This window comes from Suncus etruscus, chromosome 7 (genome assembly GCF_024139225.1).
Source record: "Suncus etruscus isolate mSunEtr1 chromosome 7, mSunEtr1.pri.cur, whole genome shotgun sequence".
NCBI classification, from domain to species: domain Eukaryota; kingdom Metazoa; phylum Chordata; class Mammalia; order Eulipotyphla; family Soricidae; genus Suncus; species Suncus etruscus.
This window is the reverse complement of record NC_064854.1, coordinates 76,946,320-76,971,645: the sequence shown is the minus strand read 5'-3', so window position 1 is coordinate 76,971,645 and position 25,326 is coordinate 76,946,320. Positions and strand designations below refer to the sequence as shown.

General features: G+C 42.6%; 2 protein-coding genes across 4 annotated transcripts in view; both read left to right on the top strand.

Moving 5' to 3' along the window:
* Positions 1-25,326, top strand: part of PHF3 (PHD finger protein 3) — a 425,013-nt gene that overhangs the window by 275,800 nt on the left and 123,887 nt on the right. The window lies entirely within an intron of this gene.
* Positions 14,853-25,076, top strand: PTP4A1 (protein tyrosine phosphatase 4A1). 3 transcript variants are annotated; one of them, XM_049776978.1, is made up of 6 exons: positions 14,853-15,039; positions 18,074-18,607; positions 21,072-21,164; positions 21,819-21,949; positions 23,320-23,394; positions 23,726-25,076. In XM_049776978.1, the coding sequence occupies exons 2-6, from the start codon at positions 18,503-18,505 to the stop codon at positions 23,841-23,843; spliced, it is 522 nt and encodes a 173-aa protein (XP_049632935.1). In that variant the 5' UTR covers positions 14,853-15,039; positions 18,074-18,502; the 3' UTR covers positions 23,844-25,076. The 3 variants fall into 3 exon arrangements, with proteins under 3 accessions (XP_049632935.1, XP_049632934.1, XP_049632936.1); XM_049776977.1 differs by having other exon boundaries at positions 18,071-18,607; XM_049776979.1 differs by lacking the exon at positions 14,853-15,039 and adding an exon at positions 15,506-15,610 and having other exon boundaries at positions 18,071-18,607.

The window sequence follows — 25,326 nt, the reverse complement described above, 5'->3', positions numbered from 1 at the left end:
TCTGATCCAAGTTCTCAGGGTTTCTGTGAAATACAAAATACTCGTACAGTCATCTACACATTCTTAAATCAAGTGTGAAATAATAGCAGCAAAATATCATGAATATAAAAGAATTTCTGAATAATTTCTGACTATGTGCCAAGTACATGTTAATAATAGGTAAATTAATAGGACATAGTATATGAGGAATATAGACCTCCCCAAGTGATTACTAAAATGCAATAATGTTTCAAAAGAGATGTACAAGGTATTGTGGAAGCACAGAAAATGAGGATGTTAAAAAAAACTCATGAAAGTAACAATTACTTTTTTTTTTTAATTTTTTTATTTTAATTATGACAACAAAGATGCAAAGAAAGAGGACAGGGTAAAGTTACAGTGGAAGCCCAATCACCCATAAACAGGATTCTCAGTAGTCCCATCGATGATATCCCAGCCTTATACTTTCAGCCAAAGAACATTAAGAAAAACAAAACTGAACCCATGTACCATACAATTACTTTGTCCCTCAAATCCCCCGTTGTAGTACATATTATTTCTTAGCAGCACACCATATAATCTAAAGATATTAGACTTATGTAACTCTTTAAACATTGAGGGCAAAGTACATTTATCTAGATCCATGCACATGCTTACTAGTTTAAATTAACCTCAAAAGTTTTAGTGGGTTGTTTTTCTTAAGGATTGGAGTCAAGGGACCATAGTAAAAAACGATATTAAAGTGGCATTTGTTTGCATAGGCCCACCAAAACATAAGGGACATGGAAAGACAAATTATGGTCTAAATAGATGGAGACCCTACCCCTGAAGTTTTCTGGCACAGGACTGACTCTAGGCTCCAGGCAAACTAGTTTGTCCAATTCAAGTCATCGTCTGTAGTGGCAATACACCTCCATTCCTCACATAGTCTCTGTTGTTGGTATCATGCTTCTGTATTAAAGATCCTGGAGTCTACATGTCTCATATAGCAGTCAGGATGGTGCAGAGCATTCTCTCGTTTCATCTCACACTTAAGGGGCAATAGAGAGAACCATGTCCTGTAGAGCAGGTCATTGTTGTTGTCACGTCTTATCGCAGGTCATTGTTGTTGTCACGTCTTCTCAGTGTAAACGGAGGTGTCTTTTTAGGAGGTCGATGTCAGACCCTTGGTAGTGTCTTTCCTGGTAGAGGACTGCTTCCAACTGTTGCTATAAAAGACCTTGGATGTTTCGTAGATAGCGTGCCTGGTTCCAGTGTGAATGGAGAATGCCCATTCATCTGAGGCCTGTGCCAGGTCATTATATCAATGTTCAGGGTGTAAGGTACATTGTAATGAGATTTATTAGATAATAACTAATCTGTATGTATAGTGTTTTCCCATTTTAATGTGTCTATGCAAACAGGGATCAATGCCATGAAGCGTTATTGGTGCATTTGGAGGCAATAGGAACAAGACCAGCAATTTCCATGACATAGTTCAATCATAGGCATCAAACTGAGGGACAGTTCCACCAACAATCCTTACTATACAGCTTACAAAGAAAAGACAAGATGAAAAGTGGATAGAAAAATGATGGTAGAAGAATATATAGAGAGTTACAGTAGTTAAAGAAAATAATCATAAAATATTCAAAATATATATGTGTTCAATATGTGTTCGATTTATGTCCTTCTAAATAGTTCTGAGATTTGTAAGGTCTACTGTATGTCTTTGGACAGAGATTAAAACTGTTTGTTACTGAAGGTAAGAAGGGTAAATCTGGGGTACAGGTGGTTGGGAGGAGCATAAGACAGGGATTTAAGCCCAACCTAGGCCGGTCCCCAGACCCGGCCTGGGAGTGGGGAAAAACCCAGGGTGCCCCATCAGCTCCTCCCAGAAACCCACCTGGAGATCCGGAGGAAAGGGGGAGAGGGGGGCCGGGTGACCCAGGTCCGGGCCCCCCCTGCCCTAGGCCAGGCCAAAAGGCCGCTGGCACATGCGGAGGTCTGCCAGCTGCCCGCCCGTGCTGCTAAAAATCCTGCTCCAGGAAGGGAGAGAGAGACCCTCCCAAGCCTGAAGGACAGGGATTTAAGCCCAACCTAGGCCGTTCAACAATTACTTTTTATATTTGGGGGAAGTTAAATATATTTCATAGATAAAAAACTAAATAATAGAAATCTAAAAAAACACAGCAACTATTTTGTAAATTACAATGGATTTCAAAAGTCTAAAAGTTATAGTGGAACAAGAGATAGAGTTGGTAAGACCAAAGCAAGATTTGAAGTGTGTTCAATGTCTTGCTGAAGAAATGAAACTTTTTCTAGAAGCTAATGCAAAGCCCTTGGAGGTTTTAGGTAGATCCAGTTCGCAAATTTTTAAAATACAAAGTAAATTCGACGGACGCAATATTAAATCCTTGCATCAAGCTATTATAGTATAACTGAAAATGTTTAGAAGAACTGGGAGACAACTCCAAGAGCTAGAGAATATGTTTGCCTGAACAAGACCCAGTTCAGTTCTGTGCACTGGCCACAACTTTGCCTCCTTTCTCAAACACCACTTTCCCCTAAACCCCAAGCAACTCAGGGTGGGGCAAAAAGATAAAAAACAACAAAATCCCTCCCAGGGCAGTGGTTTGAATTCCTGCATCCCATAAGGTTCCCTGAGCCTGCCAGGAATGATTTCTGAGCATAGAGCCAGGAGTAACCCCTGAGCGCTGCTGGGTGTTACCCAAAAACCAAAAGAGAGAGAGAGAGAGAGAGAGAAAGAGAGAGAGAGAGAGAGAGAGAGAGAGAGAGAGAGAGAGAGAGACAGAGACAGAGAGAGACAGAGAGAGACAGAGAGACAGAGAGAGACAGAGAGAGAGAGAAAGACAGAGAGAGACAGAGAGAGACAGAGAGAGAGAGAGAGAACAGTGGGTAGGGCACCATATTTCTTGATAAAAACTTATGGAAAATGAGTTTTTAACCTATAAATTCTTTAAAATGCAATTCTCATTTAAAAAAATCAATATGTTTTCCCTATCACATTTCTGGTTTTCTTAATTCTTTCTTTTTATTTTTATACTGATCCTTTCTCAGACAAGGAACAAGCAGTTAATAAATTGGCAAACCAAGCAAATATTGAAGTGGGTGTTCAATAACTTATTAGAACATCATATGTCATGTCTCACTTTCACTAAACTCATACAAGAATGAGTTTAATATAGGCCAGATTTGCAAATATACTTGTAAAGCAATGATTCCTTCCCACGGAAGAATACATGGGAATTTGGCTTGTTCTTCAAGCCCCTGTTCTTTCTTGAACACTTTTTTTTTGGGGGGGGGGGTCACAACCAGCAGCAATTAGGGGTTACTCCTGGCTCTACACTCAAAAATCGCTCCTGGCAGGCTCAAAGGACCACATGGAATGCCGGGATTCAAACCACAGTCCTTCTGCATGAAAGGCAAATGCCTTACCTCCATGCTATCTCTCCGAGCCCTTGAACACATATCTTGATTGCTTATCTTCTGTGTTTGTATTGAACCCAGTGCCTTACACATTTCAGGTTTAAGTTCCATGTTCTATCATTGGACCACATCCCTGCCACCTGTGTTGTCTTAATACTTGATAGTGAGTTCAGGACAAACATTTCTTTCGTATGATTTCTGAAAACTTCTATATATAATTTTTAGCATTCCCACTTTATATCCTTATGTTCCTAAATCATGTGTCTTTCTAAGCATATATGCAGTGGCTTTATCTCCATCAAGCTTATTGCTTCTTTTCACTTGCAAATATTGTTAATGAAAATGATTGTGAATTATGTAACTTTATGTAAGCATACTTACACAATTCATTTTGTTGGAAGAGGGATTGGCTTATATAGTAATTCTATGAGTTTAAACAATTTCTGGAGGGGCCGAAGCAATAGTACAGTGGTAGGGCACTTACCTTGCACGCAGCTGACACAGGACGAACCTGGATTTGATCCTGGGTGTTAGATCTCCAGTGTGCCTGAGCCAGGAGTAACTTCTGAGCATCACCAGGTGTGGCCCAAAAACAAAATAAAAATAAATTTCTGGAGCATATTTAGAGGATGGTAAGATTCAAGGGTTTTTGTTGTTGTTGTTTGGGTTTGGGTCACACCCAGTGGCGGTCAGGGTGTGGCTATGCGCTCAGAAATTGCTCCTGGCGGGCTCAGGCGACCATATGGGATGCCAGGATTCCAACCGGAGCCCATCCTGTGTTGACCGTGTGCAAGGCAATTGCCCTACCACTGTGCTAGCTCTCCGGCCCCCAAGAGATTCAAGTTTTAATTCTATTTCAATATCCCTATTCTCTCCTTTTTTTTTTACTTCTGCTATCCTCATCAGAATCAAGATCATTGTTGCTACCCACCTACGAAGTTATAAAAACCTCAAATCTTTCATAATATTCTGTGAATTGTCTGTCCACTTCATTCACCACAGAATAAAGAAAAAACTTTTATTTATTTATTTATTTATTTATTTATTTTTTTGGTTTTTGGGCCACACCCTGTGACGCTCAGGGGTTACTCCTGGCTATGCGCTCAGAAGTTGCTCCTGGCTTCTTGGGGGACCATATGGGGCGCCGGGGGATCGAACCGCGGTCCATCCTAGGCTAGCGCAGGCAAGGCAGGCACCTTACCTCCAGCGCCACCGCCCGGCCCCCCCCCAAAAAAAAAACTTTTATTTTTTTAAGAAAAAACTTTTAAAGTGTTTCCTGATTCATTAGTATTGCTTAATATCCTTAAAATAAAATGCTAATTTTAACCATTACTCCTGCCTCATCTAGTCAGTCCATGCCACATATCTTGAATTAATCCTTCCTTTTTCACTTTGTATTGCTGCAGCCCCTCAGTTTTTTTTTTTTTTTATCACCCTGAAGATTATACAATCTTCTCACCTCAGCATTTGCATCCTCATTTTTCCACCAAGAATATTTCTCATTTCCTCCCCTCTTTCTGTGATTCATTCGCCTCACTTGGGTCTGTGTTCTGGGATCCAGTGCCCCACTTCCTGTCTCAAGTGAGTCTCTCCAACTCTGTTTACCTCTTTCATAGCACATTGTACAGCTTATAATTAGATGCTTTGCTTCATTACTGGTTTTCCTTTCCTCATCTGTTTTATAAACATTGTTTAGGCCTTCTTTTTTTTTTTTTTTTGGTTTTTGGGCCACACCCGGCAGTGCTCAGGGGTTACTCTTGGCTGTCTGCTCAGAAATAGCTCCTGGCAGGCTCGGGGGACCATATGGGACATCGGGATTCGAACCAACCACCTTTGGTCCTGAATCGGCTGCTTGCAAGGCAAACGCTGCTGTGCTATCTCTCCCGGCCCTGTTTAGGCCTTCATAATCTAACAAAGTGTCAGGCAATTGCTAGACAGACATATAGTAAATAAGAGTTGAGAGGAGGGGCCAGAGAGATAACACAGCAGTAGGGCATTTGCCTTGCATGCAGCCAATCCAAGGACCTATGGTGTTTCAAATCCCTGCATCCCATATGGTTCCCTGAGCCTGATAGGTGCAATTTCTGGGTACAGAGTCAGTAGTAACCCCTGAGCACTGCCAGGTGTGAACCAAAAAACAAAACAAAAAACAAAAAAGAGCTGAGAATGAAGGGCGGTCATAAGCAAAGCATGTGAATAAGTGAATCAATTGGTTCAGAAACATGAGATTTAATAACATGTTTTTTTTTTTTTTTTGGTTTTTGGGCCACACCCAGTAATGATCAGGGGTTACTCCTGGCTATGCGCTCAGAAGTTGCTCCTGGATTGGGGGACCATATGGGACACCGGGGGATCGAACTGCGGTCCGTCCAAGGCTAGCTCAGGCAAGGCAGGCACCTTACCTGTAGCGCCACCGCCCGGCCCCTAATAACATGTTTTAATAATTAAAAATTTATATTTTGTTTATGAAGCCACAACTGGCAGTGCTCAGCGATTATTCCAAACTAAGAGTTCAGGAGGTCTTTATGATGGTGTTCAAGACACCATTTGGTGCCAAGGATTTGGCTTCGAGCATGCAAAGTGTGTGCACTATCCATCTCCATAGTATCAATAATTGTCTTTAAATAGTAGAAATTTCAACATGCTTTTGTACTCCTTAAGTAAAGTATCTTTCAATTATGAACTGTACTTTAGTGATAATACCAACATTTTAAATTTTTTATTTTTATTTTAAGCACCATGATTACAAACAGGACTGTAGTTGGGTTTCAGTCACAAAAAGAATACACCCCCCCTTCACCAGTGCAACATTTCCACCACCAATGCCCCCTATCTCCCTCCTCCCACACACCCCTGCCTGTATTCCAACAGGCATTCTACCTCTCACTCATTAACATTGTCATAGTAGTTGTTAGGTAGTATTTCTCTAACTGTACTCACCCCTCTTTGAGGTGAGTTTCATATAGTGAGCCGGTCCTTCCGGCCCTCATCTTTGGGTATTATTACAATAATGTCTTTAATTTTTCTTAAAATCCATAGATAATCAAGACTATTCTGTGTGTATCTCTCTCTGATTTACTTCACTCAGAATAATAGTTTCCATGTCCATCCATATATAGAAAAATTTCATGATTTTATCTCTCCTGACAGCTGCATAATATTCCATTGTGTATATGTACCATAGTTTCTTTAGCCATTCATCTGTGGAAGGGCATGTTGGTTGTTTCCAGAGTATGGCTATTATAAATAGTGCTGCAATGAATATAGGTGTGAGGAAGGGATTTTTGTATTGCATTTTTGTGTTCCTAGGGTATAGATTACCAGCGTATTTCTTTTTTTTGTTTGTTTTGTTTTTTGTTTTTTGGGCCACACCTCACATTGCTCAGGGGTTACTCCTGGCTGCTCCTGGCAGGCACGGGGGACCATATGGGACACCGGGATTCAAACCAACCACCTTTCGTCCTGGATCAGCGTTTGCCTTGCAAGCATAGCTGTGCTATCTCTCCGGGCCCTACCAACGTATTTCTAAATATTGAGCAAGGTTTAAAAAAATGTGTATGGGGAAATGAGTACTTTGTAGCCTTTTTATTAAATAAATATCATTACTAAAATAGTTCTCCTTCTCCAAGACTTATCCCAGTAATACTGCTTAGTTCAGTAACTGTCTGGATTATCTGCATCCTAAAACCAATTTTGTAAATTAAACTCGTCAAGTGACCGCTTTTTCATAACATGCATAATCAACCTTTAAAACTTATTTATCCTCTATTCACTTTTTCTAGCTAGATTAAATTTTCCTCTTCTAAGCTACTTTCGTATCACTTTAGACTGTGGCATAATTCAACATGTTCTAAACAATTACGTGAAATCTGTTTTTCCTAATTTCCAATTCTCAGATGATTTTTATTCAGACTGTATAGAAGTAAAAGAAAATGCTTCAAAGCCCAGAGCAAAAGCACAGCAGGTGTTGTGCTTTCCTTTCATGGGGTTCACAGAGGTCAGTCTCTAAGAGCTGAGCCCAGAGCACCATTGGGTATGGTCGCCAAAAAATAATCATTAAATCTTACTATAATGAGAAGAGTTCTCAAGCTAGATTCCTCTGATGTGTATAGAGTATGTCAGTCACAAAAAATAAAAAGCTATTAAAAGCTAAGAATTATCATAGATTTAATGTAAGTGCCTTATTTAGTGCCCCAAGAAAAGTTTCTTGCAGCATGCAGATAGAAAATTTTTCTTGACTACTGGTAATTTGTTTCTCACATCTTAATTATAGGCAGAACTTAATAATCATTGTATTAAAGATTTTTATAGAGATACAATTTCATCTGACTTGAATATTTACCTAAGCAATTTTCAGGTTTATATTTAAGTCAATTAAAAGTATACATAAAACGGGAGCGGGGCTGGAGAACAATGGGTAGGACCTTATTTAGAGCCCTCCCAGGTTTCCATCCCTGACACCCTAAATGTTCCCTCAGTTCTTCAAGGGGTCATTCCTGAGTACTTACTGATAGATGTTGTCCCAAACAAGCAGACATGAAACGGACATTATAGAGATAAAAGAAAATTGCTTCTTAAAAGAAAAAAAAATATTTGACTGTAAGCCACTCCCAGCTGTGCCAAGGACTTACTCCTGCTCTGTGCTCAGGGATTATTCCAGGTAGAATGACCATTCAGAAGACCAGATGTGGTGCCTGGGATCTAACCAAGTCCAGTGCCTTAACTCCTGTACAATCTATCTGGTCTAGATGATGATTTTTTTTTAAGTATTATAAAAATGTCCTAATCAACTTTTACAGAGAAAAAAATTTATTTTTCAAATGTTTCTGCATGATCAGATATAAATCAGCATGATTTATATGTAACTTTAATTATATCTTTTTTTGGGGGGGGAGGCACACCCATTTATGCTCAGGGGTTTCTCCTGGCTTTGCACTCAAAAATCCTGGCTTACAGGGACCATATGAGAAGCCAGGGCATCAAACTGCTGTCTGTCCTAGGCTAGCACTTGCAAGGCAGATAGATAGATGCCTTACCTCTAGCGCAACCACTCCAGCCCCCTAAATACATCTTTTGCACTCAGATGATTAACTGACACTTTTTATATATGACACAAAATACAAATGCAACACAATTTTTGTTTTTTGTTTTGTTTTGTTTTGTTTTACGGCCACAACTGGTGGTGTTCAGGTGTTACTTCTAGCTCTGTATTCAGAAATCGCTCCTAGCAGGCTTGGGGGACCATATGGGATGCCAGGAATCAAACCTTGTTTCTTCACAGGTCTGCTACACGCAAGGCAAACATCCTACCCCTATACTATTGCTCCAGCCCCACGATTACAACATAGTTTTATTATTTCTGTGTCCACACTTCTCATAGAAATTATCTAGCATTATTGTTGGCTATCAAAGTTTTTAATTACTTGATAAAATTTAAATTAGTGTTAATAGAATAAATAATAAAAATATTAAATATTACAAATATTAAAAGATTTTGGAATATTTAGTCACTAAAAATAATTTGTTCAAAGAATTTGAAATTTGTATTGCAGTAATATGAAGAAAGTTGTTTCAATACAGTCAAATGAAAATATTTTACAAATTGATAGAGGGCTAGAGAGATAGCACAGCAGTAGGGTGTTTGCCTCGCATGCAGAAGGTTGATGGTTCGGTGGTTTGAATCCTGGCATCCCAAATGGAGTAAACCCTGAGCGCTGCCGGGTGTGACTCAAAAAATAAAAATAATTCTACCCTTCTGAGGTTGTCACTAAAAGAAAGACCAAATTCCCTGGAGTTGTAGAAGTTTTCTTTCTCAGGGAATTTGGAAAATGCAATGATTTTTAGGGGATGTTTTCTTATTTGTGGTTGTCTAGACCACTACCTGTAAGCCTGTTGACTCAGTCTAAAAATCTCATCAAATAAGTGTGGGTAATTATTTACAAGTGCAAATCACCTATATTATGAAACTGCAAGAAACACCCCAGACTAGAGGGGTTGACATTCTTGAAGTGCACTTCTGTTTTTGGTTTTGTTTTTGGGAGTCACATCTGGCTGTGCTGAAAGCTTACTCATGGCTCTGTAGTCAGCAATCTCCTAGTGAGTTCATGGGACCATGTGGGTTTCCAAGGTTCAAACCCAGGTCAGCTGCATGTGATACAAACACCTTACCCCCTGTACTCACTATCACTCCAGACCCAAGATGGGCACTTACTTTTTCTAAAAATCATTATCTAGGGCCTGAGAGATAGCATGGAGGTAGGGCATTTGCCTTGCATGCAGAAGGATAGTGGTTCGAATCCCGTGCCTGCCAAGAGCAATTTCTGAGCACAGAACCAGGAGTAACCACTGTGTGCTGCTGAGTGTGACCCAAAAACCAAAATAAACAAAGAAGGCAATTTTCTGTTTAAATAAATAAATAAATAAATAAATAAAATGAAAATTATTAGCTAAGAATCACAGATACTGCCCAGTAGCAGAGTTCTTGACTAGAAACTGTGAAGGCTTGGGTTCAATCCCTGGCATCAAAAAGAAAAAAGTTTGAGGTTTAAAATTATTGAGTTGAGAAGATACCACTATAGCAGTGGACCACAATAGTATAAAATGACAGTTGCCAAAGTGGCTGACTAATAAATGGTCAGGTCCACTCTGGCAACTGACAGGTAAGAATTTAGTGAGCTAGTCAATGAGACCTTGTTTATTTTTTCTTTGTTTGTTTTGTTTGAGTCACAACCAAAGGTACTCTGGAGCTATTCCTATGTCTACACTCAGAAATTAACTCCTGACAAACTCAAGAAACTATGTGAGATGCCAGGGATCAAACCTTCATGTAAGGCAAACACCCTACCCACTACACCATCACCCTGGTACCTATTTTTTTTTATTATTTTTTGGCTTTTGGGCCACAATGGGTTACTCCTGGCTATGTGCTCAAAAATCACTCCTGGCTTGGGGGACCATATGGGACTCCCGGGGATTGAAGCCCGGTCCATCCTAGGTTAGCACATGGAAGGCAAACGTCCTACCACTGTGCCTACCACTCCAGCCATCCATTTATTTTATTTTAGTATCTAGTTTTAAAGTGTGATTTCTCTCCTTAATTATAATGTATTTCTATTTCTCTAGATTTTTGTTCCTTAAGTCTTATCCTTTTCAAAGTAAACTTAACACCAGAAATGGATTAGTCTACTGGTGAATTTGAACTCAGCTTTTTTGAGCTTAATGAGCAGAGCTGACTGGCTAGTTCATGTCAGCACTGCTTATGGTAATTACAGGATCTGTGGATCACAGGGCTCACAACTTGTATCACAAGTTCTACAAGATATATGATTAATACTAATTTAACTTTGCTTACTATTTTGCTGAATTTATTATATCTTGTTCTACCAAATGCATGCTTTGAAATTTTATTATATAAAAAATCTTTTAGTATCATTGTATTAACCTTTGGAAATTAGTTAATCAAAAATGGACATTTTCGGGCCCGGAGAGATAGCACAGCGGTGTTTGCCTTGCAAGCATCCAATCCAGGACCAAAGGTGGTTGGTTCGAATCCCGGTGTCCCATATGGTCCAAAATGGGTGTGGCCCAAAAAACAAAACAAAACAAAAAAGGACATTTTCTTTGGGGGAGAAGTTGGGTCACATCTGGCAGTTGTCAGGATGTTGGGGTCACTCCCATCAAGTACTCAGATCAAGTGTGCTAAGGAATGCAAGTCAAGAGCCCTAAGCCCTACACTATGTGGTCCTCAGATATTTTTAACACACTATTTTATGTGTTGGTCAAGAGTTCCATTATGCTGCTAATTCTGTCCATCATATATATACCAATTGTTAGAAATTATTTATTTGGAGGAGTTGAGGTCACATCCTGTGATGTTCATGGCTCACTGCTAGTTCTGTGCTACGTGGTCATTCCTGGATTTGTTCAGGAGACCATATTTGGTATAGGTATCAAATCAGCTTCTTTATATGCAGGACAAACACCTTAACCTGTACTAATTCTCCATCCAGTCTAATACACACTATTTTCTCACATTGCACTATTATTACTTTGACTTTTTCTTATAGCTTTCATCAAGTTTTTTGTTTGGGTTTTTATACTACATCCTCAAATGCCCAGACTTACTCTTGGCTCAAGTATACTCTAGGCTCATAGCTGAGGTCACTCCTGTATTCAAATCATGCCATATCAGATATTCAACCTTGGATATTCAATCGTGGGTTCAGCTCTTTTTCTCCTGGACTAAAAGTATCTTTTTTTCCCCCCTATATCTCCATGCTATCTCTCCAGCCCCAATGTATCATTTTTTGATTTTGATTTTGTGATTGTGATTTTGTGGTTTGGTTTGACACTTGGGCCATACCTCCCTTACTCTGGACTTATTCCTTAGTTTATCTGTGCTCATGGGTCATCAGAAGTGCCAGACAGGGCCGGAGAGATAGCATGGAGGTGGGGCGTTTGTTTTGCATGCAGAAGGATGGTGGGTCGAATCCCGGCATCCCACCTGCCAGGAGCGATTTCTGAGCATTGAGCCACTGGTAACCCCTTAGCGCTGCTGGGTATGACCGAAAAAAAAAACAAAAAACAAACCAACAGAAAAAGAAGTGCCAGAGACCCAACAATGAATGGTCTGTCATATTCAAGGAAAAAAACCCTTCCTGCTATATTATCACAAGGATAGTATAGTGTGTGTGTGTGTGTGTGTGTGTGTGTGTGTGTGTTTGATGGCCGTTAGTTATCCAAACTCAGGACTGATCAGCAAGTCTGGTCAAGTGGTCTTAACACTGACCCACCTCCCCTTCCCCCAAAAATAAGTCTTTCTTTTCTTTTTTTTATTTCTAATAATTTTTGTTTTTCTTGTTTGTTTTTGTTTTTTGGGTCACACCCGGCAGCACTCAGGGGTTACTCCTGGCTCTACACTCAGAAATTGCTCCTGGCAGGCTCAGGCGACCATATGGGATGCCCGGATGCGAACCACGGTCCTTCCATGCAAGGCAAACACATTACCTCCATGCTATCTCTCCCGCCCCTTATTTCTAATATTTTTTTCTTTTGGTTTTGGGGTCACACTAGGCGGCTCTCAGGGGTTACACCTGGCTCTGCGCTCAGACACTGCTCCTGGCAGGCACAGGGGACCATATGGGATGCCAGGATTCAAACCACCGTCAGTCCTGGATCTGCTGCGTGCAAGGCAAACGTTTTACCGCTCTGGTCCCTTCTAATAGTATCCTTATTTAAGCACCTTGGTTGTAAACATCTTCATTGTTGGGTTTCAGTCATGAAAAGTACAGCCCCCTTCACCAGTGCAACCTGCCCGCCACCATTTCCCCCATCTCCCTCCTCTCCCACGGGCTGCCCGACTTTGAGACAGGCATTGCACTTCTCTCATTAACTATCATTGTCAAGACAGTTGTTAGAGAAATAACTATACTAACTCTTTGTGGTAAGCTTCATATCATGGCTGGTCCTTCTAGGGTGCCGGAGAGATTGATAGTACAGAGAGTAGGGTAGGGTGTTTGCCTTGCAAGTGACTGACCTGGGTTCAATTCCCGCCTTGCAAGAAAGATTTCTAGGTACAGACCCAAGAGTAACCCTTGAGCACTGCTGCATGTATTCCGCCCCTCAAAAAAAAAAGTATTTTTATGAAGAAGTATTTTTGTCAAAGTAATTGAAAGTGTCAAAATAAAACTGTTAACCCTTGGTGGAAAAAAGTTTATCTGTGATTTGTTTCCGGGACTTAAGAAATCCATGTCCATGCCACACAATAGGGTTTTCAGTTCTATGCATTTTTAAGTCCTTTACAATAATTTATTTTATGGGTTACTGTGAAGGGGCATATTTCTCAAGACTTTTCGTTTTGATTTTAGCTGCCTTCAAATGTGTGCTATTTGCTTTAATTTATACCTAGTCCTACCGAATTTTCTTTCGACTCCAACTTTGGTTTCTGTAAAAGTCTGACCCAATTCTTTCGTGGTGTTTATTTTTTCTACCAAAGCAAAGGCACTTTGTCCAGAGTGTGTTTACAAGAAAGCTTAATAAGTATATAAGCTCTGTCTTTAAATAGCAGTTCCAATAAATCCTGAGATGCCTTAGTACACCGAGAACACAATTTGATCCCTAAAGCCCTCTCTGATCTACTGCTCAGTGAAAACAGTAAACAAAGGGCCTCGGTGTTGAGTTCTGCCAAGCAAATGTGAGTCTCGATCGCTCTTCACAGAAAGCAGAGGAGAAAAGGTTTTCGGTTGCAAAGGACTCGCAGCTGCAATCAGGAACCTGAACTCTGAGGACTGAGGAACTCTGAGCTCTGAAACTGAATAAAAAGGAAGGCGTGGGTCAGACGCCTAGCACACGACTGAGCTCTAGAGAGAGCCTGAGGGTCCAGTTGGAAGGCGAATTCCTCTGAGGCAGCGCCCAGCCTTCCTTTCTTTTCTTTTCTCTCTCTCTTCCGTTTTCTCTTTCTTTCTTTCTTTCTTTCTCTCTTTGTTTTCTTTTCTTTTCTTTTTCTTTCTTTCTCGCCAGCAGTGCTCAGGGGTTCCTCCTGATCCCGGATTCGAACCACTGTTCGGCACGGAAGGCCCGGCCTTTCTTTGAGGATGCCGCCCCCCTGCAGGCGAAGTCAGCCCGAGAGGCGCGAGCTCGCTCGCGATTCCTTTCTTTGCCGCGGGATCCCCAGAGCCTCGTCCCCGAGCTCAGGTCGGCGGAGGCGTGACCGGGGGCCCCGACTGCCGTGGAAATCTCTGCGGCGCGCAGCCTGCGAGCCCCTGACGCCAGTTTCTTGGCCTTGTCCTAGCCGGGGGCTGAGTCAGCCGCGTCGAGAGGTCGCAGGGCCAAAAATATCGCAGGAGGGGCCTGGATTGAACGCAGGCGCGAGGCCAGCCGCTAGCCAGGCGGCGGCTGCAGACTCGGGGCGGAACAGGACGGAGGCTCGCGCGGCCGCCGGCCACCCCCGCAGGGCTGCGTCGTGGAAGTTTCGGGCAAACTTCCTGCGGCTTCCGAGGCCTCCTCCCGCGGGGATTTTCGGTCGTCTGGCCGGTTGGTCGGGTCTGGCATTTTTTAGAGTTGGCCTGAGGAGAGGTCCTTCAGGTCGCTAGCACAAAGCCGGCCCGGCTCCGATGTCTCTAGCCGGCCCACGCTTCCACGGCTCCCGGCCACCCGAAGCGGGGCGGGGCGGGGCGGGGCGGGGCGGGGCAGATGCTCCCCCGTCGGGCTCTTTGCCACTCAGCAACCGGTTCGCACCGGCGGCAGCCGCCGCCGCCGCCGTGCCGTGACGTCCGCGAGGGACGGGCCGTCGCCCCCGCTCTCGGGCGCCGGGCCGGGATCCCCGGGCGCCGATTGGACGCCGCGGCCGCGCACGTCACGCGCGCTAGAAAAGGGCCGGCTTCTGACGCAAGGGCGCCACGGCGCGTGCATTGGCTCTCGGCACTGCAGGCCGGCTGCGCGACGCGCTCTCCTCGGAGCCGCTCACTGCATGGTCGAGCTCGGTGCCCCCCGCCGCCGCCAGCAACGCCGCCGCCGCCTCGCCATCGCCGCCGCCCCCGGCCCTGCCGCCGCCGCCGCCGCCGCCTGTGTCGCCGCCGCCTCGGGACCGGCTGTATGATTAGGCCACACTTTTCAATGAGTAAACATATTCCTGTGAGTATCGCCGCACGGCCGAGTGCCGCGAGCGCCCCGGCTCCATCCCCGCCTTTGTTCCGCGCGGGGTCGCTCGCTCGGGCGGGCCGAGCCGGGCCGCGCGGTGATCGGGCCCGAGGGGCGCCGCTGCCGGCGGGCGGGGGAGACGCGGCTGCGCCGCGGGGCCGCGGGCTCCGCTGGTGGGGTGGGCTTTCGGGCCGGGGTGCGGCTGCCACGGCGGCGCCGCGGTCCTGCTTCGCGGCCGGCGGCACAAAAGCCGCTTTGTGACCGCCGCGTCCGCCCGTCGCGCCGGCCGGCTGTGGCGGCGCCGAGGCCCTTTGTTCGGCCACAGGCGCAGGCACGGCCCGCCCGGGAGCCTGGCGGCGGGGCCGGGCCGGGGGGGACGGGGGCGGCGGGCTCGGCCCCGGAGCCGGGGCGGCCCGGGCAGCCCGGCGCGTGCTCAGCGGCCACCAAGATGGCCTCGGCGCCCGACTGAAGGTGCGGCCGAACCCCGTGATTGCGGAGCCGAGTCGGGGCGCCGCGGGCGGGTCTCGGAGGCTCCCGAGCCGGACGCACGGACGGACTGCGCGAGGTGAGGCCGCGGGCGCCGCCTGGAACCCCAGCACCGGCGCCCGCCCGCCCGCTCGGGCTTTGGGGGACGGGGGCAAGTCCGGGCTTGTCCGAGCGCGCTGTCTCCGCCGCCGACGTCCCGCGAGGCCCCGGGTGCGGACGTGGCGAGGCCGCGCAGGGCGGGCGCGGAGCGGAGGAGCAGAACGCGGGCGCCCGGGAGCTCCGAGCGCCGCCACTCCCTGCGTGTGCGCCCGTTCTCGGCCCTCGCCTGCGAATCCAAGCTCCACGCCCGTTCTCCCTTGGACCTGGGCTCGGCCCGGTCTGTCGGCGGACCTGGCACTTGGCGCGTTCGTTCCCCATGGGGGGAAGCCCAGAGCTCACACGTGTTCCCGTCGAGCTGCTTCCTTCCTTCTCCCTCCCTCCCTCCGCCAGACTTCCGACGGACGGACGGACGGACACACCACGCGAGGGCACAGAGGGCGCCGGGTGTGACCCCGCCGCCTCGCCTCGCTGCTTCCTGTGGCTGGGCCGTTTGTCGCCTTTCCGAGCCATTTAAGATTTCTTACGGAAACGCTCGCCTTCTCCTTCTCCCCCGGGGCACTTGGCCGCACTGTAGCCGGGTTCCAAAGTTTGATCCCCGAGGGAAATTCTCGGGTACTTCCGACCTGTCAGTCATGACGACTTCTCTTGGAGACCCAAAAATTGGGGGTGCCTGGGAAAAGAAGTTGCTGGGCCCCTCCCCCACTAACCACACCGCCAGGCGCCGAAGCAGCCGCTTGGTGGCTCCACTCGGTGAAGGGCAGCGCTTCCCTTGGTGGCCTGCCTGCTGGTCTCTGGCCTTCCTTGCTTCCTGCCGAAACTTGCTTGCAAGGAATGAGCCGGACTCCAGTGGCTGGAGCTTTCTTGAGCTTGCCAGTGTGGGACTCGGGAGCTTGAAGTGCTGTCCCCAGCAATCACCTTTAAGTTGGAAGACACCACTTGGCAGTCATCTATGAAATAAGTCATTGCCTTTATCACATAAACAAGTGATGTACTTGATCGGTATATATGAAGGTGGCTTCTGAGAAAGATAGTTGTTCGCTTTATCTATTCAGGATATAAGATGAAAGCAGTAATTGAAGTTGTTTACAGATTACTGCAGTCTGTAATAAAGTCCTTGGTGGCGATTAAGTCACTGATTTTTTTTTTTAACTTGACCTGTGAGTACATGAAATAACAGCCTTGAGGGTTCATTTGAACAAATTGAAGTTGTATAAAGTTATCTTCCCAGTTAGATGACCTCTACAGAAATGCTTCCTGAGGCTAATAGAAAAAAATTTTTGACTTGGTTCTCTTGTAATCTAGATTTTCATATTATTCCTCAAAGATTGACAGTTCTTCAAACTTAACAGGAGACTCAACTATTTCAGCATTTTTTTTTTTTTTTTTTTTTTTTTTGGTTTTTGGGCCACACCCGTTTGACGCTCAGGGGTTACTCCTGGCTATGTGCTCAGAAATCGCCCCTGGCTTGGGTGGACCATATGGGACGCTGGGGGATCGAACCGCGGTCCTTCCTTGGCTAGCGCTTGCAAGGCAGACACCTTACCTCCAGCGCCACCTACCCGGCCCCTATTTCAGCATTTTTTAAACTATTTTTAAATACTGTTTTTGAAAATGAGTTGTTAAATAATAGGCTGGCACTTAAGAAAGCTAAGCCTGCTATTAATAATATTAGCATCAATACTTTTTGTGTATATCTTCCAAAAGAGCCTGTGAATGTTTGATGTTTGACATTAACGAACAATTGAGTTCTTTTTTTTTTTTTTTTTTTTTGGTTTTTGGGCCACACCCTGTGACGCTCAGGTGTTACTCCTGGCTATGCGCTCAGAAGTTGCTCCTGGCTTCTTGGGGGACCATATGGGACGCCCGGGGATCGAACCGCGGTCCGTCCTAGGCTAGCGCAGCAGGCAAGGCAGGCACCTTACCTCCAGCGCCACCACCCGGCCCCAACAATTGAGTTCTTAATGGAACTTTCTGAAATTAACTCCTGTGGAGTTCTGTCAGATTCAATACTTTCAACGTTCAGTTGAATAAGCAAATTTTGGTTTTAAGGTAAAAAGCACAATCAGGTGTATATATACCACTTAATAGATGTAAAATTCTTTTTATGGTTTGTAAACAAAAATAATATATGAAACATTAGCTTTAGAAACTTGGGCAAGTAAATCAACTAAAAGTAGTTTTCGGGTTTTTTATTTTGTGTTTTTCAAGAATGTATTACTGATTAAGGCATGGAAAAATCTTGGAAGTAGGTTATGTTGGGAGTTGCGCAGCTCTAAGTTAATCTTCGAGTGTTTTATGCTTTCTGATTTAATCACATGTAAGTTGAAATATTTAGCCCAAATTTTCTAAGATATGCTTAAATACTGGAAAGGGGTGTCTTTTTTTTTTAATAGAAAAACAATGTTTTTTTTCCCTCCCTCTCTCTTTTTCTTTTAAACAGCAGTTCTGTGGTGTTCTTGGTCACACATTTATGGAGTTTCTGAAGGGCAGTGGAGATTACTGCCAGGCACAGCACGACCTCTATGCAGACAAGTGAACTGTAGATTTCCTTTCTACTCCACCAAGAAGCCCTGTAAGAGTGGTTAACCTGGACACTGAAGTGTTGAATTGAAATCCACAGAGCATTTTTACAAGAGTACTGACCTGGATGGGGTAAACCTCAGTGCACTTCCTTTCTATTGCCTCAGTATTACTGGATTGAAGAATTGCTGCTTCTTGTTAGGAGGTTCATTTCTCATTACTTCCAACTCCATTACTCAAAGCACTGGGAATTTCAAGTGGAGTATATTAAAGTAGACTCAGTTTCTTTGCATCATTTCTGTATTCGATTTTTAAAATTCTTTCTTAACTGAGTGTTTTTTAACAAAATAACATGGCTCGAATGAACCGCCCCGCTCCTGTGGAAGTCACATACAAGAACATGAGATTTCTTATTACACACAATCCAACCAATGCGACCTTAAACAAATTCATAGAGGTAAGGTTTGATGCTTGTTTTTTTAATACCATAAACAGATTTTATTTAGTAGATGCACTTTCTACCTAACATTAGTGCTTTGGAAATTTTGACATGGGTGTGCCTAAAGTTCTGGTTCCCAGAAATGAGATAATTGATTTCTATGGGGGAGGTAAAATACACATTTTGAGAAGTTCGTGTTTGAGCTTAGAAAAATGAATCTCTATAGTTTATCAGGCTCCAGGGTTCACTTAGTTTGAACTTTATTTGCCAGATGTCTAACAATTGTTATTTTTAGCTGTATTTTGTGTCTTAAACCCAAATTTGATTCTTAGAATCCACTATTATCTTATGACTATATAGGAAAAGAACATAGCACCAAGTCTTTAACTCTTGTATGCCTGTATTTTATTTCAGATGCTCAGAATGTTAAATAGGCTTCACAGATCATAGGGAAATACTCATTTTTTATTATTCTCTTTATATTAGTGCTGTAGTTAGTTTCTGAGTCCAAAGGTTTTGTTTTGCTTTGTTTTTTAATAACGTGTTCTAGGAAATTTAGCGTTTTTATTTTGGAGGCTGGATTAGTGCACGGTAAAGCTATTTTACAACTGAGCTCATCTCCAGTTCTTTAAATATATTTTATTATGATTACAAAATGTGTGCTAAAAAGCAGAACTTATTAAGGAATTAATGTGTCAGCCAATTTAGATTACTTACAGTCAAGAGTATTCTACTTATATGAAATTGCTTTCCCAACCTCCTTAATTCTTTAATTACTATGACTAAATTCATTATAAAGAAATATCTTTTTTTAATGGTAGTTATATCATTTAGAAAAGGGGTCCTCAGGCCGGAGAGATAGCATGGAGGTAGGGCGTTTGCCTTGCATGCAGAAGGACGTTGGTTCGAATCCTGGCATCCCATAATGGTCCCCTGTGCCTGCCATGGGCAATTTCTGAGCCTGAAGCCAGGAGTAACCCCTGAGCGCTGCCGGGTGTGACCCAAAAGCCAAAAAGAAAAAAAGAAAAGGGATCCTCAAACTTTTTTGGGGACCCCAGGGGGGGATTTAACCTCAGTTCGTCCTAGTTAAGTGTGTGCAAGGAAGCTGCCTTATCAATTGCGCCACCCTAAGGGTCCTCAAACTTTTTAAATAGTTCGCTGTCCCTCAGATTTTTGGAGGGTTAGACTAATATTTTGTTTGGTTTTGGGCCACATCCAGTGATACTCAGGGGTTACTCCCTGCTATGTGCTCAGAAATCGATCCTGGCTTGAGGGACCATATGGGACATGGGATAGAATCCATGTCTGTCCTGGATCAACCATGTACAAGGCAAATGCCCTACTGCTGTGCTGTCGCTTTGGCCCCATTGGTCAGACTATAGATTTAAAAAAAGAAAACAGTAGTGGCCCATGGACCATAGTTTGAGGACCCCTTCCTGAGAATGAGAGGAGGAATTGAGAGACATTGAGGAGGGGAGTCAGAGAGTGCAGTGCACATCCACACATGTGTACGGCAGGCCTGGATCAAGTTGGCTGCTAAGCAGGACAAGGAGGGGCAGCCTGGCGAGATAGCTTAGCAAGTAGAATGTTTGCTTTGTATGCAGCCAACCCAGATTGATCCTCAGCATCACATATAGTCCCCTGAACCTGCCAGGAATATTCTGAGCACCACCAGGTGTGGCTCCACCACCACCCAGTTGGACATAGTTTGAGGATACCAGATTTTAAGCAGGATCAGAGCCAAAGATCTACACTTCTAAGTGGCAGAGCAACATTCCCTGCGTGTTATAAGGCATAAAGTTCTATTCCTGGTGCAACATAAAATAATGTTTCATTAGCCAGCAATAGTGACATGACATGGTTATTAATAATACTCTTTCATTTTTATTGAGACCATTGTGAATTACAAGTCCTTCATAGTTAGATTTCAGGCATAAAGTTACAGTGAATTAGGGCCATTCCAAGCACCTGTGTTGACCTCCTTCCACCATAGTTCCCAGAATGCATCCTATACCTCCACCCATTGCCCCTGGTCTGCCAGTATAATGGGCCCGTTTTTAAGTTTAGATTGTCATAGTTTGGATCTCTTATTTCTATTGTTGACTTTGACTTGGGTGTTTAGTTTATCTCCACCAATGTACCTGAAACCACTTGGACCCTGGCCCCCATCCTCTTTTTTTTTTCCCCCTCAATTTTATACAAAATTGAGCAAGTATGAGTTAAAGTAATTCATCTCCCAAGGTTCTATGAAGGTGGGAGCACCTATCTAGAAGTTACAAATAGAATTTTAAAAGGGGTGGTGGCGGTGGCGGCAGCAGTTATTTATTTATTTATTTTGCACTGGTGCAGCAAATGTTAGGGAAATTAAAAAGGAACTAACCTTGACCTAAAAAGTGGGTGTCCTTGCCCATGAAGCATCCTGTCATAAAACCAAGGCTCTAGGCATACTAATACTCTTATTTTTAATGTTTGTGTTACCTAGGAACTGAAGAAATATGGAGTCACCACAGTAGTAAGAGTGTGTGAAGCAACTTACGACACTACACTTGTGGAAAAAGAAGGCATCCATGTTCTAGTATGTATTAGTTGTATGTATGTTTATTGTTCTGAGCTTAAAAAATAAAGATCTCAAAAATCAATCTTTATAGTTGCCACATACTAGCTTTCAAATAAAGAATAAAGGGTAGGGCTGGAGAGATAGCACAATGTTAGGGCATTTGCCTTGCATGCAACTAGACCTGGGTTCAATTCCCGGCATCTCATATGGTCCCCTGAGCATGCCGGGAGCGATTTCTGAGCGCAGAGCCAGGAGTAACCCCTGAGCACTACAGGGTGTGGTCCAACTCCCCCCTCCCCCCAAAGAATAATAAAGGGGTAGAATAAAAGATATTTTTTATTAATTCTGATATTTATTTGTATAAACAACACATGAAATCTGCCAGTTACATCTATTAGTATTAGTATTTTTTTCCTCTTTGAAACTTTAATTTTTATTTTTTTTATAATTATCTTTATTTAAACACCGTGATTACAAACATGATTATAGTTGTATGATTACAGTCATGTAACACCCCCCTAGAATAAAAGATTTTTATAGAGTTAATATGTACATCTTATTGGCAGTAGGGTTAATAAATTGTTCAACTTTTCGCAAACTTTTGGTTGCTTAAAATTATAGTTGCTCGGGATTTATATTAAACTAAACTATTTTAAAATTCTTCCTATTTAGGATTGGCCTTTTGATGATGGTGCACCGCCATCCAACCAGATTGTGGATGACTGGCTAAGTCTTGTAAAAATTAAATTTCGTGAAGAACCTGGTTGTTGTATTGCTGTTCATTGTGTTGCAGGCCTTGGGAGGTAAGAGAATTTCCCTAAACCTGTGCGTTTATGTTAGTTTTGATTCTGTTAAAAAGTTATTGATTAGGGGCCAGAGTGGTGGTGCAGCTGTATGGCGTTTGTCTTGCATACAGCTGACCTAGGACAGACTACAGCTCAAAACCCCTGCATCCCATAGGGTCCCCCAAGTCAGGAGAGATTTTTGGGCACATAGCCAGGAGTAACCTATGTGCATCACCAGGAGTGGCCCAAAAACAAACAAAAAAAAAGTTATTGATTAAACTAAGAAGTATTAGAAAGTATACTGGGTCAGGTAGAGTTAACATGTTGTAGTAAGATGCATATTTATGCTTGCTTATAGATGAAATTGCTTGTTAGAAGTGCATTTTACTAGGTTTTATCTGATATTATGAACATTGTCTGACTTTGTGGTGTTTTTTTGGGGGGGGGAGGGGGGCATACCTGATGGTACTGGGGGTTGAACCTACATGCACTCAATACCTTGAGCTATTTTTATTCTTTGTTTGTTTGGGTCCATAAGCAGGGTACTCAGGGAGGAAAATGTATGGGAGATGAAGCTTGGATCCACATGAAAATCTTGTGCATTAGCATTAGCCTTTTTGTTTTCTCTCTGGCCTCATTGTCTGAGCTCTTTGGGTTATTGGATTAAGTTGCCTCTATGGGATGTCGATTATATACAGAGTAGCTTTCTAGTTTTATTTGGGGAACACATTAGCTATGTTCAGTGCTTGCTTCTGCCTCTATACTGTACTTGGAGGTGCTTGTGACCACGTGTGGTATGGATTTGGAATCTGGGTCAGCAGTATGCAGGTCATATACTCTTAAGATGCTATATATGGAATAATTTGGATGATCTTGACCCTATAGTTTCTGGTTTAGTGGTAATAATGCTTTTGCCAGTTGTGCCATAAGATATACATATCCTACATACTCATCCTCGATTGGTTATTCTGAAGAAGTTGAATAGGTAGAGGAAGCACAGTGGGCGGTAGGGTACTTGCCTTGCACACTCTGGACCAGGTTCTATCCCTGTTATCCCATATAGTTGTCCCCTGTGTACTGCCAGGAGTAAATTCTGAACCAGGAGTTAGCCCTAATCTGGCTTGGTGTGATTTTAAACCCCTATCTCCCTCCTCCCTCAGATGTAAAGAAATAACATAAATCCATGGGAGGTTCAGGGACAAGTCCTCATAAAATGTGGTTTGCTGTAACTAAATCTACTGGTAACTAAATCTTTTTACATAATCAACATGTACTATAGGTAATTCACATAGCAGTGTGGTAGATAACGCTAATTAGATATTAAGAATATTTGAAGTATTAAGAATTCTGAAAAAATAAATGGTTTGTCAAAATTCTTTCTTTATCAGAGCTCCAGTACTTGTTGCTTTAGCATTAATTGAAGGTGGCATGAAATATGAAGATGCAGTACAGTTCATAAGACAGTAAGTACTGACTTGTTTTCTTTTTGAATATCAGTGAATATAAATTATATACATTTTCTAGCATACTGTCTGACCATTTTGTTCTAGTATAAAATCCAGGAAATAAGGATATTTCCTTTATTTTTCATGAACTATTAAAATAGCCACTTACATTAGCAAAGTAACTTTCTATGCTTACCATTCAATAAATTTGCCAATCTTGATTCTTGATTGTCATACAACTTATTTGTCAAAAGATGAAATGACACGAGAGGATCCTGAGGCACAGGTTTATGAAGGTTCCACTTTGAATTACTCAATAAATTTGTTTTATTAAATTATTTTTTTCCAGAAAGCGTCGTGGAGCTTTTAACAGCAAGCAACTTTTGTATTTGGAGAAGTATCGTCCTAAAATGCGGCTGCGCTTCAAAGACTCCAACGGTCATAGAAACAACTGTTGTATTCAATAAAACTGGGGTGCCATTATCTTGGCAATGGAACTTGAGACAGGACCTAATACTAGCCAACATGTTGGCTTGGTGAATAAGTCTAATGGCTTCCATGAGAGTAGTGAAAAGCGGTTTTACCAGTCACAGGCTTGACAGAATTGTATCCTCTGTATTTGGCTTATCTCAACCTATTTGGACATATAGCAAAAAAATTCTCACTGTTCAGCATTTAAGATGTGCTTATGTTTTGTACCAATTCTTTCCTGAAATCATGCAGCATTGAATGATATCTTTAAATCTGTTTCCAGGCCAGAATTTTACCAATATATAAGAAATTTAGAAGGATTAGGTGCCAAAATACCCAGCACAATACTTGTATGTTTTTAGTATCATACTTCTTAATCCCAGGAAGAATAGAACATTCTAGACCGTTTGTGGTTTTTTTCCTTCAGTCATTTCAAACATAGAAAGTAGGGGAAATGGTTATTTGCCTGCTCACTTTGTTTACATCTCCCACATTCATATCAGTAGATGTCAGGTTTGTGTAACTTTTTTTTTTTAAGCCAAGTCTTATGATTATTTAATGTCTTTCTATAAATCTTGTGCTGTTAGGAAAACCTCCAGTTTGAAATTTGCATTGTACAGAAGCACATGTCTTTAATGTCTTCAGACAAAAAAGCCTTACAGTTAATTTTACTGTTTGCACTTTGGGTGCAACGTAACAGGGAGGACCTGAAAAAAAAAAAAAGAACAGAGGGAGTCTATTAAGTATTTTTAGTAAAATGTTGCCTTTGTCTTGTGCAGAACATGTAGAATATGCTGTTTAATTTAGTGGATTTTTTTTAAGTAAGGTTCCTTTGTTGTAGCTAAAACAATTCTTAATCATAAAAATTTCTGAATTTAATTTTTTCTTATCAGAAGTTGTTTACCAACTATTTTTTGTTAGAAGTGTGATTTTTTTCCCCAACCTCTTGCAAAAAAGGGTTTCTGCTAATGAATTGAGCAGATATCTAATATTTTATATGCCTTTTGAGCTGTGTAACTTAATATTTCGATACTTGATGATTTGTTTTATTATGTAATTGATAAAATGGTGATGTGTATCAATGTTAGTTCAACCATATATTTATACTCTCTGGGAATGTGTGGTTGTAGTTCTGTGGGAAAAATAATTGTCAGTGTTCACCAGCTTGTAAAAATCTAGTGCGAGAGCTTAAACATCTAAATAAATAATGAAATGCAATTTATCATTGATATTGTTTTGCTTAAGGTTGTTAACTTGTAGAAAACTGGATGAATTGTACTTCACATAATGCCAGTTAAGGTAGTATATAAAGTGTCCTTGTTTAGGTTTTGGTTCTAGCAAATGAAGATTTTAGAATGAAGTTAGCATTTTAGTTTTTAGTTAAATCTTGTAGGTAAAATTATTAGGGTCATGAATGTTGTTTGATATTTAAGTGCTTTTTCGACCAAGGGGTAAGGTACTTGCCTTGCATGCAACCGA